General features: G+C 41.3%; 1 protein-coding gene across 1 annotated transcript in view; it reads left to right on the top strand.

The window, feature by feature from the left end:
* Nucleotides 1–10,995: 10,995 nt before the first annotated feature.
* Nucleotides 10,996–22,143, top strand: part of LOC120025080 (PHD finger protein 21A-like) — a 33,163-nt gene continuing 22,015 nt past the window's right edge. The window contains exons 1-3 of the mRNA XM_038969516.1: nucleotides 10,996–11,076; nucleotides 12,296–12,328; nucleotides 13,102–13,167. Coding sequence (XP_038825444.1) covers nucleotides 11,020–11,076; nucleotides 12,296–12,328; nucleotides 13,102–13,167 — 156 coding nt within the window. The 5' untranslated portion in view covers nucleotides 10,996–11,019. The remainder of the gene's footprint in view (nucleotides 11,077–12,295; nucleotides 12,329–13,101; nucleotides 13,168–22,143) is intronic.

Raw genomic sequence — 22,143 nt, 5'->3', positions numbered from 1 at the left:
TCATATATCCATATTCTAGGAGTTGGGTGATATTTTATAAGTGCCTTGCTATTGGAGGGTATTGAACGTAGTGCGTAAAGGGGCTGATTCTAACTTGCGCTAAGCTTTACGCCTCTGTTATACAATAAAAACACCGTTTGCAAAGAATTTCAAAGCACAATTCTAATGTATTTTGTTGTGTAGCGAACTGCCGGACAGTCATCCATTTCAGATGGATAATAAGATGTTAATAAGTCAATTTGTCTGCTTTTTAGTTGAACGAATGCTTTGTTGCTTGCCCTCTGTTTCTTTTTCGTAAAGGAACGCTGTCTCGCGACGAGTAACACGTAATAGCGCCACAAAAGCGTTAGTGAATGCTATTGAGTAGGTTACCATTTCACGTAAAAGAAAAAACGTATCACATAAGTTCTTGTATTTTATTCCAAAATAGGTTTGACATGTGCATCCCCTGCTCTTGCGTAGTTAATTTGTGTTTCAAGTTTATACCATGTGATATTTAAGTTAATAGTGTAAAAGAACTAAGCGAATTCTCATTGGACAACCAACTTGCTATTTGGAGGAGCAACTCCAGCTCGTGAATGATCTTTAGCTAATTTAGTTATGCCTGCATCAAGTGGAATTCGATAGTTTCTCCTGGTGCCCCACATACTAGCCTACTCTGAGAAATAAGAATATTTACCTACTGAACAAGATATAACTAATTCTCAGGATTCGCTATACAGTTATTTCCCCCAAATAAATGTGGCCTAGCTGGTGAAATAGTGGGGGTAGTTGTAGGCCCTATTCCAGTCGAACGGCTGAGATTGGAACGCTTGATATTGTATCAGTATTTCTTAAACGATGCCCTCATTATTCGTTTCTTTGAGTGACAGACAGGTGCAGTGACGTGTCCAGTAGGCCACTTTAGGAGTTGGATGTATAAGTCGACCCATCTGTAGCTTACATTTCTAGTTTTGCATGACGTTCATGTTTGGCCCCACTTTACATCGTGTATTTAGACAGGTGCAGCGGAATTACAATGTAGTAAGGCTACTTACTCATTGTTGTACTCACTTACTGCACTGTTGGAGCTAGGAGCACAAACATTTCGCTACACTCGCAATAACATCCGCTAAATATTTGTATGCAACCAATACAATTTGATTTGATTAGACGTATGTAGGCCCAGCCTGGTCTCATAGACTAGACGTAACATAGTAAACGTAAACCGAGAAACCAAATTAGTATGATATGTTACGTTTGGTATTGTTACTAAAGACAGAAGGTTACTTAAGGCAAAAAACAAAAGTAGGGTGTGTGTATAACGCGAACGTCTAGCAACCCAGCGTTTGCATGTTCGAATCTCATCACGGACAACAATAGCATTTTAGCTAATTAGCACCCATCCAGTACCGGGTCTGACCCCCTTTCCATCCAGAACAGCCTGAATTGTTCGGGGCATGGATTCTATGCTCAGAGATGCTGTGGTGTTCAAATGTTATTTGACGAACAGAACCGGAAATGAAAGTGATCTATACTGTTCCGGAACATAACTGTTATTTTAAAAGCATGGGACCCGGTTAATAACATTATTTTATGTTCCTGACATTTTTTTTACAGTCCCCCAAAAATCCAACAAAGTGCCTATGCAAAGCCTTCACTCTGTCACTCAGAAACGTATTCCTGTGTCTGCCTGCCAGTGTGTGTGTATTTGTGTGTAGGTGTAGGCTACCTGCCCCTCCCCCTCGGAAGCTTAGGTTACTAGCCTACTGACGACGTTACAAGCATGATTTCGATATTATGGAGAGATGTTTAATTAGAGAAGAATGGATTAATGTTTTCAATGCTAGTTTAGGATACCATAGTTATCAGGTTTCACATTGGATTTAACTAACTTCAAAAAGGTAAGACTTGTTTTTCATTCTAGTGCTGTTCTGCACACACAAGCTTGTCAGCTAGCTACACATGTCTGTCCGTAGTGACTGGGAGCACAGTGTTTGTGTTTGTCTTTCATTATGATTAAACCATGCTGTTAAGCAAAATACAATTTGCTCATCACGACTTTCCTATACAGATTAAATAATGGTTCTAATGTTTTGGTTCCAACCCTCCCCCTCCTCTCCACACCACTGCCACTGTCTGTTGTCATCTATGCATAGTCACTTTAATAACTCTACCTACATGTACATACTACCTCAACTAACCGGTGCTCCTGCACATTGACTCTGTACCGGCACCCCCCTGTATATATTGTTATTTTTTACTTCTGCTCTTTAATTACTTGTTACTTTTATCTCATATTCTTATCCATATTTTTTTTGAAACTGCACTGTTGGTTAGGGGCTCGTAAGTAAGCATTTCACTGTAAGGTGAACACCTGTTGTTGTGTTCGGCTCATGTGACTAATACAATTTTATTTGATTGTACGAGTTGCAATTTGTAACATATTGTACGAATTGCAATTCGTAACATCATATGAAATGGATGATGGACATCCACAAATTAGTACATACCATATGAAATGAAACATATCATACTAATTGGAGTGTCCTGGATTTACATTTACTATGTTACGTATACCCCTGAGTCCAGGTTGGTAGGCCTACAACTGTTAAACCTATAGTATTAACATTTAGTATGGTCATCATGAACAATTTCAAGGATTTCTGCAGAAAGTACAGGTTTTTAGAAAATAAAGCCACTGTAACTGTTGATGATTAGATTTTTCATTGCAGTGTCCTAACCCTCGCACTATAAATTGTGCATACCATCAAAGAGTGGACCAGGAGCAAAACAAAAACAACGGTGCAAAAACGGTGCTCGTTTTTTTTATCATATGTCCGTAGGCTATGGTGTTCAAGCAATGACATTCCATGAGAGCGACATACTGTAACGTTTTTTAAACATAATTTGAAGCTATACAGAATTGTTTACAAAGTTTTCTGTGATATCAAAAACAATGCACTAAGAAGTGGTCTTTAGTTTTTTGGTTTTGATAATGTATTAATATGTCATATTCTTCTAAATCAAGGGATATAGACTATTTCCTTAATTGAAATGACTGGAACTCTTACAGACTTTTAGTAACCTACAGTATGAAAAAGCAGTGTACTCCTGCTAGATCATTTGAATAGTAGATCAGCTTCCTGAACTTCCTGTACACTAAGGCTGTGAATTGCCAGGGACCTCCAGATATTATCTTAATACTTAGGTCCCGATACGACATGTATTGCGATGCGACACTGCGATTTTATTGGCGTTTTGATGTTCCAAACATATTGCTCACTATTTGTCTGCTGCTGAGAGACAAGAGAGAGCATGAGAAAACACGTTTTGATAAGTCATGGAAGTGAAAGTGCTGAAAATATGTTGGCTAACTATTTAAAAAGAAGATGGAGAACAAGCTATAGGATGAAAAATACCATAGTTTTTCCGCGGGTACAGCCGGCTAGCGCTAGCTAACGCTACCTACAGTGCATTCTGAAAGTATTCAGACCGCATCACTTTTTCCACATTTTGTTACGTTACATTACAGCCCTGTTCTTTTTCCTCAGTAATCTACACACAATACCCCATAATTACAGTGAAAACAGGTTTTTAGATATTTGTACAAATGTGTGTGTGTGTATATATGTGTGTATATATATATATATATATATATATATATATATATATATATATATATATATATATATATATATATATATATACACACACATATACATATATATATATATATATATACACACACATATACATATATATATATTAACTGAAATACCTTATTTCCATAAGTATTCAGACCGTTTGCTGAGACTCGAAATTGAGCTCGGGTGTGTCCTGTTTCCATTGATCATCCTTCAGATGTTTCTACAACATGATTGGAGTCCACCTGTGGTAAATTCCATTGATTGGACATGATTTGGAAATGCGCTCCCCTGTCTATATAAGGTCCCAACAGTTGACAGTGCATGTCAGAGCAAAAACCAAGCCATGAGGTGGATGGAATTGTCCGTAGAGCTTCGATACAGGATTTGGTCGAGGCAGAGATCTGGGGAAAGGTACCAAAACAATTCAGAAGCATTGAAGGTCCCAAAGAACACAGTGGCCTCCATCATTCTTAAATGGAAAAAGTTTGGAACCACCAAGACTCTTCCTACAGATGGCCGCCAGGCCAAACAGAGCAATTGGGGGAGAAGGGCCTTGGTCAGGGAGGTGACCATTGTCACTCTGACAGAGCTCCAGAGTTCCTCTATGGAGATGGGAGAACCATCCAGAAGGACAACCATTTCTGCAGCACTCCACCAATCAGGCCTTTATGGCCAGACGGAATCCACTCCTCAGTAAAAGGCACATGACAGCCCGCTTGGAGTTTGCCAAAAGGCACATAAAGACTCTTAGACCATGAGAAACTAGATTCTTTGGTCTGATGAAACCAAGATTGAACTCTTTGGCCAGAATGCCAAGCATCACGTCTGGAGGAAACCTGGCACCATCCCTACAATGAAGCATGGTGGTGGCAGCATCATGCTGTGGGGATGTTTTTCAGCGGCAGCGACAGGGAGACCAGTCGGGATCGAGGGAAAGATGAACGGAGCAAAGTACAGCGAGATCCTTGATGAAAACGTGCTCCAGAGCACTCAGGACCTCAGACTGGGGCGAAGGTTCACCTTCCAACAGGACAACGACCCTAAGCACACAGCCAAGACAACATAGGAGTGGCTTTGGGACAAGTCTCTGAGTGTTCTTGAGTGGCCCAGCCAGAGCCCGGTCCCGATCAAACATCTCTGGAGAGACCTGAAAATAGCTGTGCAGCGACACTCCCCATCTAACCTGGCAGATCTTGAGAGGATCTGCAGAGAAGAATGGGATAAACTCCCCAAATACAGGTGTGCCAAGCTTGTATCATCATACCCAAGAAGACTCAAGGCTGTAATCAGTGCCAAAGGTGCTTCAACTAAGTACTGAGTAAAGGGTCTGAATACTTATTTTATTTGTGATAAATTAGCATACATTTCTAAAAACCTGTTTTTGCTTTATCATTATGGGGTATTTTGTGTAGATTGATGAGGGGGAAAAAAACATTTATTCCATTTCAGAATAAGGTCTGTAACATAACAAAATGTAGAAAAAGTCAAGGTGTCTGAATACTTTCCGAAGACACTGTATAGTAGCCAAAAATAATATAGCATATTTACCTACTGAACAAAATAAAACTAATTTGCAGGCTTCAGTATATAGTAATTTCCCCCAAATATATGTGGCCTAGGGATAGGTAACTATCGATTTATTCCCCCATCACTAATGTACACCTGGACTGTGTTTTACCTATATACTCCCTTCTCCTGAAGTTGGCATGTTCTCAATGATAGTGAGGGAAGGATATGAGGAGAGCAGGAGGACAGAGAGAGAGTGAAAAATGGGAGAGGGAGGAAGCCAGTCCACTCAGCCAGGTGGTGAGCCCATGTAATGGCTCCAATGTTATTATTGTTCTCTTGGCACAAGGCCCTGGCCGGAAATCAATCCGCCGGCTGGGAGGCTGTATTACTGCTGCGATTTGACTCGCTCTCTTTCCCAGTTTTCACTCTCTATGAATTGCTTACACACAGTGTACAAAACTAGTAGGATGTTTTGGGGAGTTTGCACATTCATCTCTTTTTATTTTCTTGGTGTAACACTAGCTACCGTCCCTCTCCTCGCCCCTACCTGGGCTCGAACCAGGGACCCTCTGCACACATCAACAACTGCCTCCCACGAAGCATCGTTACCTATCGCTCCACAAAAGCCACGGCCCACGCAGAGCAAGGGAAACAACTACTTCAAGGTCTCAGAGCAAGTGACGTCACCGATTGAAACGCTATTAGCGCGCACCCCGATAACTAGCTAGCCATTTCACACCGGTTACATTAGCATTATAGTTCACTATCAGAAATCAGTAGGTTACTTTTAAATAAGTTGTACAGAATATCAGAATCTGTATTTAAATGCCAATGATTATCAAACTGTCTTAAAAAAAAAAATACTGTGTTTGTTTTATCCCATTACTGTAGACCACAAAATTGTCTAATGTACTATTAATACTTTAAAGGCCCAACCAGGCCTAGAGAAGAGAGGGTAGTCCATACTATCCAAAACATTGTAGAGTGAGATGATGTAAAACAAAAACCAGAAAAAAACTATTCCAAAACATTATGCTGAATCTTCTCTGGCATATCACAATCTAACGACTTAGTGGAGTAGCCTTTGGCCCTGACGTCTTTGAATGGGCTCTACAGTGAGAGAGAATAGAGAGTGGACAGCAAGTGTTTTGTGCCCCTGCTGTGGGTGAGGAAAGCCCATACTATGACATGCTGCTGGACGTTGTACTGCGACATTATTTAAATGGAGTGGCTTATCTGATTCCCTCTTTTTTTTTTTGTCACAGCTGCCACCCCCTCAATGCAAAATTGGATGGTGTTCAAAACTGAAGACTGTGTGAAGGTAAAGCTATGAACATTTATGGTGTGTGTGTGTGTTAGGGGTGTGAACGTTTAAATGCAATTGGGATCCTTAACACATAACTGAACATTTTAATCACAGTGCAGTTATCACAAAACATATGATTTTACATGTTATAGTCTAACTAGACAATAGGCTATAAAGGCCTCGGGAAAGTTGTGTAATTTAAATAAAACCAGAGAGGAAGATGTAAACTTTAGGCTACTTTGGTGAATTTGCGAGGCATATTAGATAAGACATTGAAAGATACAGATAACCAAGACATACAGTGCGTATTCAGGCACCTTGACTTTTTCCACATTTTGTTACGTTACAGCCTTATTCTAAAATAGATTCAATATTATAATTCTTTCAGCAATCTACACACAATACCCTATAACGACAAAGCGAAAACAGGTTTTTAGATTTTTTGCGAATGTATTAAAAATAAAAAACAGATACCTTATTTGAGCTCGGTTACATCCTGTTTCCATTGATCATCCTTGAGATGTTTCTACAACTTGATTGGAGTCCACCTGTGGTAAATTCAATTGATTGGACATGATTTGGAAAGGCACACACCTGTCTATATAAGGTCCCACAGTTGACAGTGCATGTCAGAGCAAAAACCAAGCCATGAGGTCGAAGGAATTGTCCATAGAGCTCTGAGACAGGATTGTGTCGAGGCACAGATCTGGGGAAGGGTAAGAAAACATTTCGGCAGCATTGAAGGTTCTAAAAAATACAGTGGCCTCCATCATTCTTAAATAGAAGAAATTTGGAACGACCAAGATTTTTCCTAGAGCCCGACCAAACTGACCAATCGGGGAGAAGGGCCTTGATCAGGGAGGTGACCAAGAACCCTATGGTCACTCTGACAAAGCTATAGAGTTCCTCTGTGGAGATGGGAGAACCTTCCAGAAGGACAACTATCTCTGCAACACTCCACCAATCAGACCATTATGGTAGAGTGACCAGAGGGAAGCCACTCTTCAGTAAAAGGCACATGACGGACCACCTGGAGTTTGCCAAAAGGCACCTGAAGACTCTTAGACCATGAGAAACTAGATTCTCTGGTCTGATGAAACCAAGATTGAACTCTTTGGCCTGAATGCCAAGCATCACGTCTGGAGGAAACCTGGCACCATTCCTACAATGAAGCATGGTGGTGGCAGCATCATGCTGTGGGGATGTTTTTCAGCGGCAGGGACTGGCAGACTAGTTGGGATCAAGGGAAAGATTAACAGAGAAAAGTACAGAGAGATCCTTGATGAAAAGCTGCTCCAGAGTGCTCAGGACCTCAGACAGGGGCGAAGGTTCACCTTCCATCATTACAACAACCCTAAGCACACAGATAAGACAATGCAGGAGTGGCTTTGGGCAAGTCTTTGAATGTCCTTGAGTGGCCCAGCCAGAGCCCGTACTTGAACCCAATCGAAAATCTGGAGAGACCTGAAAATAGCTGTGCAGCGATGCTCCCCATCTAACCTGACAGAGCTTGAGAGGATCTGCAGAGAGGAATGGGAGAAACTCCCCAAATACAGGTGAGCCATGCTTGTAGCGTCATACCCAAGAAGACTCAAGGCTGTAATCACTACCAAAGGTGCTTCAACAAAGTACTTAGTAAATGGTCTGAATGCTTATGTAAATGTGATATTCCAGTTTTCTTTTAAATACATTTGCACACATTTCTAAACCTGTTTTTGCTTTGTCATAATGGGGAATTGTGTGTAAATTGATGAGTAATACAAACTATTTAATCAATTTTAGAATAAGGCTAATGTAACAAAATGTGGAAAAGGTCAAGGGGTCTGAATACCTTTCAGAAGGCACTGTATGCACACCTCTCTCCCACGTGCTGGGTCGCCTGCTCTTTCTCTTTGCTAATGATGCGAGATACAGCATACCATTGCTAGATGCAGCTTTTGATTGCCTAGTGCACTAGTTCTGACGTCGCCTACTTGGTGTCCGACCTGCCTATACTGTGCCCCTCCCCTCTCTCATCGTCCCTCGCTAGTTCGCTTTGAAAGATGCGGGCGTTTGTGTTCACTCGTCCCTTGGAAAACGGTGTGCACAGTCATTTTAGCTTGGACTTCATGCTAGTTAAAACGGCTTTCTCTGATCTTTACACCACACCTACACACACACACACACACACATACAGCACCCCGAGCTTGGCACACACCCCACATAACACGCACACCCCAACTTAGCTGTCACAATCTTGACACTCAGAAATAGGAGTCAACACCGGGAGTCGACATGCAAGGAGTCGAGGAATCATTTATTTTTGGAGTCAATTCTCCACCACTACGTCATCGCCGTTAACAGTTGGAAAAATGAGAAAGGCAAGCGACAACAGCGAAGTCCTGTATGGCAATACTTAGAAGTTAAATGATAAGGTGGTGAAATGCAAACTTTGGTGGAATTGAGGTACAGTAATGGTATTACAGGTGCAACGCTTACCCATCACAAAGGGACCCAAACCTTTGCTGGCAGCAGCACAGCTGCATTGTGAACTCACATGGAATTTTAATGACATTCTTGTCATTTTAATGGGAACCCGTAAAAAGATTAGTTGTTTTAAACTTTAAGAAAAAATGTATTTGTCACGTGTGTGTGTGTGTATACAGTTGAAGTCGGAAATTTACATACACCTTAGCCAAATACATTTAAACTCAGTTTTTCACAATTCCTGAAATGTAATCCAAGTAAAAATTCCCTGTCTTAGGTCAGTTAGGATCACCACTTTATTGTAAGAATGTGAAACGTCACAATAATAGTAGAGTGATTTTATTTCAGCTTTTATTTCTTTCATCACATTCCCAGTGGGTCAGAAGTTAACATACACTCAATTAGTATTTGGTAGCATTGCCTTTTAAATTGTTTAACTTGGGTCAAATGTTTCGGGTAGCCTTCCACAAGCTTCCCACAATAAGTTGGGTGAATTTTGGCCCATTCCTCCTGACAGAGCTGGTGTAACTGAGTCAGGCCTGTAGGCCTCCTTGCTCGCACACACTTTTTCAGTTCTGCCCACAAATTTTCTATGGGATTGAGGTCAGGGCTTTGTGATGGCCACTCCAATACCTTGACTTTGTTGTCCTTAGGCCATTTTGCCACAACTTTGGAAGTATGCTTGGGGTCATTGTCCATTTGGAAGACACATTTGCGACCAAGCTTTAACTTCCTGACTGATGTCTTGAGACGTTGCTTCAATATATCCACATAATTTTCCTCCCTAATGATGCCATCTATTTTGTGAAGTGCACAAGTCCCTCCTGCAGCAAAGCACCCCCACAACATGATGCTGCCACCCCTGTGCTTCACGGTTGGGATGGTGTTCTTCAGCTTGCAAGCGTCCCCCTTTTTCCTCCAAACATAACGATGGTCATTACGGCCAAACAGTTCTATTTTTGTTTCATCAGACCAGAGGACATTTCTGAAAAAAAGTACCATCTTTGTACTTTGCAGTTGCAAACTGTAGTCCGGCTTTTTTATGGTGGTTTTGGAGCAGTGGCGTCTTCCTTGCTGAGCGGCCTTTCAGATGATGTCGATATAGGACTCGTTTTACTGTGGATATAGATACTTTTGTACCTGTTTCCTCCCGCATCTTCAAGGTCCTTTGCAGTTGTTCTGGGATTAATTTGCCCTTTTCGCACCAAAGTACGTTCATCTCTAGGAGACAGAAGGCGTCTCCTTCCTGAGCAGTATGACGGCTGCGTGTTTCCATGGTGTTTATACTTGCATACTATTGTTTGTACAGATGAACGTGGTACCTTCAGGCGTTTGGAAATTGCTCCCAAGGATGAACCAGACTTGTTGAGGTCTACAATTTTTTTACTGAGGTCTTGGCCAATTTCTTTTGATTTTCCCATGATGTCAAGCAAAGAGGCACTGAGATTGAAGGTACGCCTTGAAATATATCCACAGGTACACCTCCAATTGACTCAAATTATGTCAATTAGCCTATCAGAAGCTTCTAAAGCCTTAACATAATTTTCGGGAATTTTCCAAGCTGTTTAAAGGCACAGTCAACTTAGTGTATGTCAACTTCTGACCCACTGAAATTGTGATACAGTGAAATAATCTGTCTGTAAACAATTGTTGGGGAAATTACTTGTGTCATGCACAAAGTAGATGTCCTAACCGACTTGCCATAACAAGAAACTTGTGGAATGATTGAAAAACAAGTTAAGGACTCCAACCTAAGTGTATGTAAACTTCCGACTTCAACTGTATGTCTGTGTGTGTGTGTATATATATATATATATATATATATACAGGTTTATAAACTAATAATTAAATGTTCTTTGTGAAGTGTTTTTGAAATGTCTACTTTAACGTCCACCTTTACTCAAGGTGATAGATAACATCTCCATTTTTACAGTGTTCTATGGCCTGATGCCATGTCATTGCTTTGTTATCAGCACAACTTGATTTCACTGTCACAAGTCTTTATGTTGACATATTAGTATTCTTGTTGAATGAAGGAATAAAATATCCCTCTTCCTGGCTGAACAGGCTGAAAGCTGTCCAGGACTGAGCTTCCGACAGAAAGGATCAATGATGGAATTACAGACCCTCCAAGAGGCCCTGAAAGCGGAAATACAGGTTCATCAGGTAATGGGACTATGCGTTTCTCTGCTTTTCTGCCATTTAACCACCGTTTGTTTACTCGCTTAACCTGGAAATTATCATCAGAGGTGTTTCGGGAGGAAAGTTGGTAACACACCAAACTGTGCAACAGAATATGGTTGGGTTTTTGTTAATTCACTCCATCAGATTCTTGCCCTCAGACTGCTCCATGAATAATTCCTCTTTAGACTCATCCTTAGACTCATCCTATCTGTCAACTTATCCACCGACCTTCTCTACTCTGCTTCCCCCTGCCTCTTCCTTCAGCGATTGTCCTTTAAGTATGGTTTAGTGTCGGGCTTGGGTCAGAAAAATATACTTCATCCTGTAAATGTATACTCTACACTCTTAGAAAAAAAGGGTGCTATCTAGAACCTAAAAGGGTTCTTCGGCTGTCCCCATTGGAGAACCCTTTGAATAACCCTTTTTGGTTCCAAGTAGAACTGTTTTGTGTTCAACCCTTTCCAAAAAGGGGTCTACGTGGAACCAAAAAAGGTTCTCCTATGGGGACAGCCGAAGAACCCTTTTGGAACCCTTTTTGTAAGAGTGTATGTATACTCTGTAGTCTTATGAGTTGTATTTTCCTGCCATCCCATAATGTTTCTGTTTTGAGGTTTGGTGCATGATACCCTCCATCTGGTTCAACCCAAATACAGAAACCAGAAACATGAGGAAAACCTATCCCCACACATCTATCACTAGCCAGATGTGCTCCTTTATAGAAAAATGCAAATGGGGCACGTGTTCATTACTATGAGACCGATCACATTAGTGAGACCCACATGTTCAGTGTAGTCAGTATAGTGTTCCTATTCGCAACCACTGAATGTACCTCCCGGTGTGGCCCATCCAGTTGCGCATGAACCTCCTTGTTTGTCTGGAATGGATTGTACAGTGGGGAGCCATGAATGTGCTCTAAGGTTGCAGTATTGGAAGGTGCCTCTGGGGGCCACTGTGTCTACAGTTTGTATGGCTGTGACAACAAGAATGCATTAGGTACTGCAGCGTTTAAAGGGGGGTGAGCGAAAGGTACGTTCTCTTAGGAAACATGTAAAAACCTATTGCAAAACCTTTTCTCAAACCATTACGAAACATGTGACATGTTAGGAACAAGTGGCACAGCCTCTCTCATTGTAATATATTATGTGTATCAATGAATTTGTTATGTGGTTGTTGATAACTTTTTATGATTTCTCTCTCACAGAAACTAGTGTCCCAGATGAAGCAGGATCCACAGGTAAGCCCCTTCTGTCACCAAGGCGGTTGTACCAGATTGCTAGGCCCAAATACAGTATACGTTTTGGGGTTGACATTAGTTTAATTATTACAGAACAGTTCAGTCTGTTCAGAGGTTTTCAATCTTTTGAAAGAATGTAGTATCCCTATTACTCAATCTACACAGTTGAAAAATATGATTTAAAACAGCCTAAAAGGAAAACCGGATAAAAGACAAGATATGATGTCCTTGTCACTGGGGCTCAGAGATTTTAGATGTCTTCCAAATTCCACCTCTTTTACTTTACTCTGTCAATTTTGAGAACGGCCTTAAACTCCCCAGAGCTCTTCTATCTCTGTAGTATCCGCCCACCATACTTTATCATCCTGCAGCCCTTTTATGAAGACTCTGCTGTAGCAGCAGCAGCAGCCCATCCCACATTTGAGTGGTGTCCCTACATCCCAGCTCTGAGTTCCCCCTCATGTGGCTGACAGCTGTGGCTGTGGTAGCCCAGTGATGTGAGGGGAGTGGATTATTCTTTCCACCTCACTTCGCTCGTCCCGTAAAAAACGGTGTGCACAGTCATTTTAGCTTGGACTTCATGCTAGTTAAAGCTGCTGTCTCGGCTCTTTACACCACACCTACACACACGCACACAAATACAGCACCCCGAGCTTGGCACACTCCCCACATAGCACGCACATCCAACTCAGCTGTCACAAATGAGCAGTTCAACACAGCTATGTATAAGGGAGCTATAACAAAGCTTGTTGCTCTCTTTTTTGTTGTTGCAGAATGCTGATTTGAAGAAGCAGCTCCATGAACGTCAAGCCAAGATCACAGCGCTGAGTGAGAAGCAGGTAGGCAACTGAAACAGGAGAGGAGACCTGTGGGTGGCTCTGGGATTTCATGCACCATCTCACTGGCACACACCAAGGTCTTCCCCAGTCTTACATTACTGCACTGTGTATTAAAATGCTAGAGGTTCTCTGCATGACAGAGCCTACTTTCACTTCCTGCCAGAGCTATCCTTTCTTTTCTTTTTCTCTGTTCTTGTCTTTTTCTTGAGTAGGCCTAGACAAGTCAATGTGGCAGATCTAAGAGTCCTGCATGTTACTGCACGTGATGGATGATTTCTGTAGAGTTGAGGGTGTGAGCCTGGGATCACTTTGAGTTGGGTTTTGTCTCCTGCTTGAGGCTAAGGGCTTAGAGTAGGTTTCTGACTGATCCAGTTTCATGGTACTAAAAAGCAGCACTCTCTGTGACGCTGTTAACATTCACATCCATTGACAACCATGGGATAGGTAGAGATAAGAGTCATTTGAGACTTGAACCGTTTATCGGACCGATGTACAGCAGTGGTGTAAAGTACTTAAGTAAAAAATACTAAGTAAAAATACTTAAGTACTACTTAAGTAGTTTTTTGGGGGTATCTGTTAGTGATGCACCGATTTTCCTTGCCCCCAAAAAACGATACCGATATTTAAAATTTTAGCAGCCTTTTTAAGCATTCTAGTACAGGTAAATAGTTAACACACACAAATGGACGCAGCAGTCTAAGGCACTGCATCTCAGTGCAAGAGGTGTTACTACAATCCCTGGTTCGAATCCAGGCTGTATCACATCCTGCCGTGATTGGGAGTCCCATAAGGTGGCGCACAATTGGCCCAGCGTCGTCCGGGTTTGGCCGGGGTAGGCCTTCATTGTAAAGAAGAATTTGTTCTTAACTGACTTGCCTAGTTAAATTAAGGTTACAGACACACACATACACATACACACACACACACACACACACACACACACACACACACACACACACACACACACACACACACACACACACACACCATACTGACCAAAAAGTGATATTGTTGGCATTTACGTATGTCCCCATTACCAGTAAAACATAATCTAAACCTATTTCTTTCACTTACTTGCTGTGCTGTTTCGTTGTTCATTTGTTCAGTCGTCACATTCTCAATCGGATTTCTATGGAACGGCATTTGGGTCTTTGCCTGTCAAAAAATATACTATTTAACACGTGTCCAATTTGACGTGTCCAATAACACGATTTGACGTTTCCAGTAACACGATTTGACGTATTCAATAACACGATTTGACCAATCAGGACCTGAAATATGACTGCACATCACATAATACTTTAACGCGTTCATTATCTTTTTACGTAGTTATTACACATTGATTACACTATCACTCGTATTTCTTATGTCACAACGATTCATCGATACATATGCTATGATGCTGGTAAAGTTGTCTCGCGCGCACCTACAGTGCTGGTCATAAAAAAAGCTAGTTAGCTCATGGATGCAAGCAATGTTCTTTCCCAAAAACATAGCAAAACGACAATCTGTTTCAGTAGCTATATAGTTAGCTTGCTAACTATATAGCTAGGTGTCATTTAAAATAACCCTAATTTATAAGACAGTTCTTAATTGATTCATTGTGGTCGGACGCACCTATGTGAAGCTAGCCATAATAAGGATTAGCCACAACAGTGGACTTTGCGGTTAGCCTTCAAAATAAAGGTATGGCATAATTCTACAATTTGTATTCATTTTCATCACTGTCAATGACATACTTTTATTTTGAAGGCAAACCGCAAATGTCACTATTGTGCGTAATCCTTATTGTGGCTAGCGTCACAACACATAACCCGGTCCAGTAGAGCCTCGAGTTTCAAGCAACAATAGTCATTTACAACATTAACAATGTCTACACTGTATTTCTGATCAATTTGATGTTATTTTAATGGACAAAAAATGTGCTTTTCTTTCAAAAACAAGGACATTTCTAAGTGACCCCAAACTTTTGAACGGTAGTGTATATATTATTTTTTGTTGCCAACTTTTAATTCATTACATTCCTAAAGAAAATTATGTACTTTTAACTCCATACATTTTCCCTGACATCCAAAAGTACTCGTTACATTTTGACAGAAAAACCATCCAATTCACACACTTATCAAGAGAACATTCCTGGTCATCCCTACTGCCTCTGATCTAGCGGACTCACTAAACACAAATGCTTCATTTGTAAATGATGTCTGAGTGTTGGAGTGTGCCCCTGGCTATCTGTCAATCTAGTAGTATTTTACTGGGTGACTTTCACTTTTACTTGAGTCATTTTCTATACTTTACTTTTACTCAAGTATGACAATTGAGTACTTTTTCCACCACTGATATACAGTATATTTGTTATTGACTTACAAGTACAACTGGCATGCATGCAGGCTAGAGTTAGTGAATTTGCCCCTCAACCAACCATTAACATATTCTTGTAAGGCTTTGTTTTGATGATTTGAACTGAACAGGCTTTTGGAGATATGATGTTTTTCCTCTTAATCACTTTGCTGCATATATACTTACCCTGTTATTGTGGTTAGGTTAAGTCTTGGGACTGACGAAGGTTTCTATTGAACTCTGTTTACAATGTCCCTGTTGTCTAATTGTCTTTACAGACTAAAGGAAGGGGTGTGATTTCTGTAGACGTGTCCCATTTCTTTCCACCTGTCAGTTATCGATCGTCCTCTCTCCAGGCCCTTTGTCGGCTCAACCAACGAGGTTTTTAAAACGTCACATTTAAATGCTGTTTGGGAAAGGGCCTGTATTCACTTTCAAAAGGAAAATAATTGCCATGGTATTTGTGCAGAGGCCGGCGCTTTTGTTGTACCTTAATTGAGGCTGTTTGTGTTGCTGTATTAGTTTTGAGAACCCTTAAGCTTTATGGTTGTGCTATGCGAGTAGTTGGTCATATACTCACTGTGGATGCATGGGTATCTGATCTGAAGAGTAGTTTAACACCTATTGAGAGTTGTTATTTGAGAATCAAGGAGAACATTCTACTGGAATTAGCATCAAACCTGCATCCCCATAGTCCCATCCAGACACTGCTTGTGGCGGTGCACTTTCTCAGTTTATTCTTATTTCCCCCTCAAGATATGCTTATTAATACAAGATTGCTGTTGCAGTCTCTTCTGTATTCACTTTACATGGAGTCAATGTCTTCATTATTTAACTTATATGAAATGAATCCACACCTTGCGGCTCCGTAAGGGAAACGCGTTTGAAGTATATTTGTTACTCGTGTGTGTGTGTGTGTGTGTGTGTGTGTGTGTGTGTGTGTGTGTGTGTGTGTGTGTGTGTGTGTGTGTGTGTGTGTGTGTGTGTGTGTGTGTGTGTGTGTGTGTGTGTGTGTGTGTGTGTGTGTGTGTGTGTGTGTGTGCACATTAGTGCTAAGCGGTTAGTGCTTTTAGATTTTTGAGGTTGGTTCTGTTTCGGTCCGATTATAATAAAAAAAAATATATATATATATATATAATTATCAGTTTTCGGTTTTGAACATTCAATGCATTATTTGGGTTGAATGCTGTAACGACACAGAATAAACAATTAATAAAAGTCCCATGATGGTAGTGACTGCCCATTACTGCTGATCACGTATTAACCATTGTTTATTCACCTTACTTTAATTTGTTGTCTATATTACATTTGTTATATTTGATTACTTTATTATTTCATTATTTCCTAGTCATCTCTGTAGAACTGCCTATACTATGACAAAATCACTATTTTTAGTAGTTCTTTAAAGTAAATAAGTCATACTTTTATGACTGAATACCAATTATCAACCACTTAGATCGGGGATGGGTAACTGATCAGGGATGGGCCTGTTCCCGAATACACAAGCGGGTCCGGATCCAGAATTCTAAATAATGTCACGGGTCGAATCAGATATGATTGTCTCGAGGTACGTGTAATTTTAACTGACTTTTCCAGAAGGACCCATATAGTTAAAAACACGACTGCTACAGTAGAGAGAGCGAGAGAGAAATTGTATAATTTATGTTGCGGCTCTTTGCTTTTCACGTAGGTGGCACGTGTAGCTTGTTGTTGTTGGCCATCAAAATAAGCCATCAAAATAAGCCATCAAAAAAGGCAATAGGCTAGTCATAGAGCCTCTGTGTGGGGCAAAAGTTAGGAGATATCTATTCAATGGAAGATGGAATTAACATGATGGAATTGGAAGTTTAAGGAGAAGGACCACCTACAATGACCAAGAGCCAACAGGTAGGCTGCTACTACTATATTCTGAATGGAGTTGTTGTTTAACTGTGTAGGACAAAAAAGCACATGCAGCCTTAATTAGCCTACCTAGCTAGCTTAACTAGCTTCTCCCGGTTTGAAGACAGGTACTATGTAATCATATTAGATGATGAATAACCTAGCTATGGCAGCAATTAGTCTACTATAGCGTGAGCTGGCTTGGTTGGTTGCAGTCTCACCTCTCCCTTCCTCCTCCCTGTGTAGTAGCCTACACACACAGCACTGGCCCCTGCTAGAGCGTCACTACTCTCTACCTCCTCTCCCTCGCACTTTATCAGCTCCGGTTAATAAAGTAGCATAACATTTTACTTTTCTGCTGCTTCCCTCACTCAGTCTGGATCCAATCAGGCCAATATGGAATGAGTCTTGTTGTCCTCAGGTCTGTCTGGAATGGGTCTCTATATTGTAAAAATTTACTTATTCATATTGGGTCCGGTTGGGAAAGCCCCAGGTCCATTTCGGAATGGGTCCAACTTTTTTGGACCAGTGAAGGCCTCTAGTGTCAACTTACTGTTGCAAGTTAGAATAGTAGCATACACAAGGTGCAATTTCGAAATTTGGCTGTCCATTAGCAGTTTTTCTCTTGTTATGTCAGTCACTGATAGTCACTTAATTAGCCCACGTAAGCAAAAAAATGTTGATTGGTAAGTCAAGTGGCCAGCTATCTAAACTTAGTAATCATGGTCGAATTACCAGCCTGGGGACCCCCATTTGATTTTGTTAGTCAGCCTCACTCAAATGTCATATAAATAACTGCAAACATTTCTCTCCACCCTATGGCAAAATGTGTAGTATTGCAGCAAACTTGCTTTAAAACTACATTTTCTCTACGTCCCGTGGCAAAATGTGTAGAATTGTACAAAATGAACTCTAAAACGTAAACATTTTCTCCTCTGTCAAGCAGGAGACTACTAAAATATTTAGCTTGCAATGCGGTGGTGGGGGGGGTTATGCACATGTGGGTATGTAGTGGATATCACACTGCCTGCTTAGTGAGTACCACTTGCTCCCGATTCGGCGCAAACTCGGTACCTCTGCCTTGCTAGCACATGTGATCGTCCTCCCTCAAGCGTCTTAGCTGATCGCGCCACCTCAAAAGCTAGCGAATGAGGCAACACAAGTGGGACACATAAGGCTGGGGAGTAAGTTTCACACGTGTTCATGTGCTACAGGTATGCAGACCTGCGAGCAACTGCAATCCCTCATGACGTTTTTTGTTGTTGCGCCCACCACAATCAAATTTGCCCGTTCTGACTTAGCTCATGTATTTTCAGGTAGAGATACCTCGTTAAACAACTGCTCTCTATCCGTCTCGATTGCACATTCTTCTGTCTCTCTCCGTGTCTTCCCCACACTAACGTAGCAAGCGTAAAAGAAGTAGGTGCTCAATGTATTATGGTCACTGTAGTTAACTACCACGTTTTCTGCGCTAAACTATGTAGAATATTGGCCTTTTGGAAAATACAACTCCCTACTACATCGCACAGTTCAGGCATAGCACTCTCAGTACTGTCTCTTGCCCAGTGCTGAAAGGCAGGACACCTGCTGACGGAGTGTGAATAATACCAGGTTCATTTAACAAGGGTGGCAGGCTGCTCAGGCCAAGTATTTCAGCAGCTCAGCTATGAATTTTTAAAAGTGTTTTTCTGTAAATTCACACTAGCAGCTGATTTATATTCTATGACGTGTGGGGCCTCCACTAAGTCGATGTCGGATGAGCGTAGCTTATCACAGGAACGATTAGATTATCATTCCATAGAGCATTTACATTTTTTATCATACTGAACTACTCGTTGTCTGTATGAATAGAGGCCCATTGAGAGGATTACTTCATTCCAGCACTATGTGTGAAAGACAAATACTCAATCTGAGGATTTTCTGCTGAAATTAGTCACACCAGTGTGCTTTTGGCCACACGACCTCTACCACTGCATTGTAACCAGAAAGAATGAAATATTAAAGCACTGACTGAAGGTCAGGTGGGTTGTGTGTGTGTGTGTGTGTGGAGAAACCTGCAGGCCATTTCATGGACCTGAGCTGTTTTCATCTAGCGTTTCACACTGTTCGAGAGGATTCTAGCTGACTTATTTCCTGGACTGGCTTGATTGGGAGTTAGATACGGCAATGCTCTTGAGGAATATAATTTTGACAGATAAATTGTGTAACACAGCATTTGACGTTCTGCTTATAAACATATAAATCATGATTTAATTGTTTGTTAACAAGCTTTTGAAAAAGGTCATTATAAGCAATTCATTCTTGTTAGGACCTTCGCTTAGCCCCCATAAAGCACGGATTACTTATTTTATGAGTGGAGAAACTTTTTCAGAAGCCGTTTAGTTAAAATGTCCTGGAAGAGACTATTAGCGTTCCACACATCAGCAGTTTTCATTGTGTGGACTGAAAAGATGTAAACTCTCTCTCACATTTAATGAAAAGGCTCAACTCCGGGGATGTCAGCCCACCGGGGGGCTATGGAAGCAGCCTGGCTGTGCTTCTATAAATCATGCTGCAAGGATCCAGCCATCGATTTCAGACTGGGGTTGTCTTTAGCACAGTTGAAAACCCTTAAAAATGTAAAATTTAAAAAAATCGATTCCTGTATTCCCCCCCTAACTCTCCCCTGTTCCCTATTTACAGTATTTTTTCCACATAGTCTCTCAGCACTGTATCTATGTGTCGGTGTGAAGTGTTATAATCTGAGTTGACAGCACAGTTCTTTCAACATTTTGATAAGTAACAAAGTAGTAAAAAACAGACATAAAGCTCACTTCTTGGATTTAAAATAAACTGCCATGCATTTTGTGGGGGTCGATACTAGGACCTGTTCTTTCTACGATTTTATATAAATGCTATTGGTCAATCTGTTAAAATGTTTACATTTCATGGATATGCTGGTGACACTATTATGTATGCAATTTCCCCGACTGCTGCCCTGGCTGTGACAACGCTACAGTCTGATTTTGCAGCTATGCGGGAAGCCCTCCAGATAATCTCAAAACAATGTTTTGATTGGGTGCTTTGAAGTCCCTAGGACAATTCAGACTGCTGATTTCTTTTATAATGAAGAATGTGTTCGTTTTTGTATCTTAATGTGTATATTGTCTATATTTATGTTTATCTATACTTGCCTGTTTTATGTGCTTGTTTTTGTATTGTGCAGGGCTCATTTGCGAAAGAGACTCTAGTCTCAAGATGACTTCACTGTTGAAATAAATGGTAAATAATCGGAATATTTCTCCGAAAATCCTTGTTACTCTGGAAGAGGAAAGTCGCTTTTCGTTGTTATTTGTAGAGACTCAGTAGCTTGTCTTTCTGAGCGTTATTGTAGCTCTGTTGGCGAGTTTACATTTTATTGGCTTTTGAGAGGTATACCGCTGAGGATGGCCGTGAGAATAAAAGGGGTTCAACCACTGGTCAGATCTGGCCTGATAAACTTGGGACACATGGGGGCAGAAAGTGCTGAACCTACCTTCTCTGATAATGTACTCCAGGGAGACTGTGTGTCAGTGAGCTGGTGTCTTATGTCTCTTTGTGGGTTGGCACAAGATTTATCCATATTTTCAAGCAGGTTTCAAGCAGTAGAGTAAAATTCCAGCATTCTGTATTTATGATACTATGTGGCGGTCCCTTCCTCTTTTAAGAGGTGTGCTATTCAATTTGGTCTGCAGAATTCCAAAGAAAAGGCTGCTGGCCATCCTTTAAATGAGGAAGCTCTATTGTCTCGGAATACCTGTCTGCCTGTGTGGCTCCCACCCAGGGATAATAAAACACCTTGAGCTCCTCCACTGTAGAAATAATGACCCATGGCACTGAAACTAGGCACAATTGAATATTTTTTTTTGCAGTCTGTCCTTTCTTTGACTGCCTCAATGGTCTGAATAGTACGGGCCATTTTATGAGGAGAGGAGCCCTGTGGGTCCAGAGAAATGGCACTGCACTGGATGGTTGGGCTCGTCTCAACTGGCCTGCCCAGTACTGAATAGAGGGGAATCCGACGGACTGGCTGTGACGTGACATTATGGCCCACTGTAAAAGTCTCGCAGCTGTTGATAAGCTAAACTCAGCAAAAAAAGAAACATCCCTTTTTCAGGACCCTGTCTTTGAAAGGTAATTTGTAAAAATCCAAATAACTTCACAGATCTTCATTGTAAAGGGTTTAAACACTGTTTCCCATTGTTTGTTCAATGAACCATAAACAATTAATGAACATGCACCTGTGGAACGGTTGTTAAGACACTAACAGCTTACACACGGTAGGCAATTAAGGTCACATTTATGACAACTTAGGACACTAAAGAGGCCTTTCTATTGACTGAAAAACACCAAAAGAAAGTTGCCCAGGGTCCCTGTCATCTGCGTGAACATGCCTTGGGCATGCTGAAGGCAGGCATGAGGACTGCAGATGTGGCCAGGGCAATAAATTGCCATGTCTGTACTGTGAGACGCCTAAGACAGTGCTACAGGGAGACAGGGCGGACAGCTGATCGTCCTCGCCGTGGCAGACCATTTGTAACAACACCTTACACAGGATCGGTACATCCGAACATCACATCTGCGGGACAGGTACAAAATGGCAACAACAACTGTCCGAGTCATACTAGGAACGCACAATCCCTCCATCAGTGCTCAGACTGTCCGCAATAGGCTGAGAGAGGCTGGACTGAGGGCTTGTAGGCCTGTTGTAAGGCAGGTTTTCACCAGACATCACCG

Source organism: Salvelinus namaycush, chromosome 30, assembly GCF_016432855.1.
Source record: "Salvelinus namaycush isolate Seneca chromosome 30, SaNama_1.0, whole genome shotgun sequence".
Classification (NCBI taxonomy): domain Eukaryota; kingdom Metazoa; phylum Chordata; class Actinopteri; order Salmoniformes; family Salmonidae; genus Salvelinus; species Salvelinus namaycush.
Note: the sequence above shows the minus strand (reverse complement) of the source record. Positions and strands in the feature narration are given on the sequence as shown.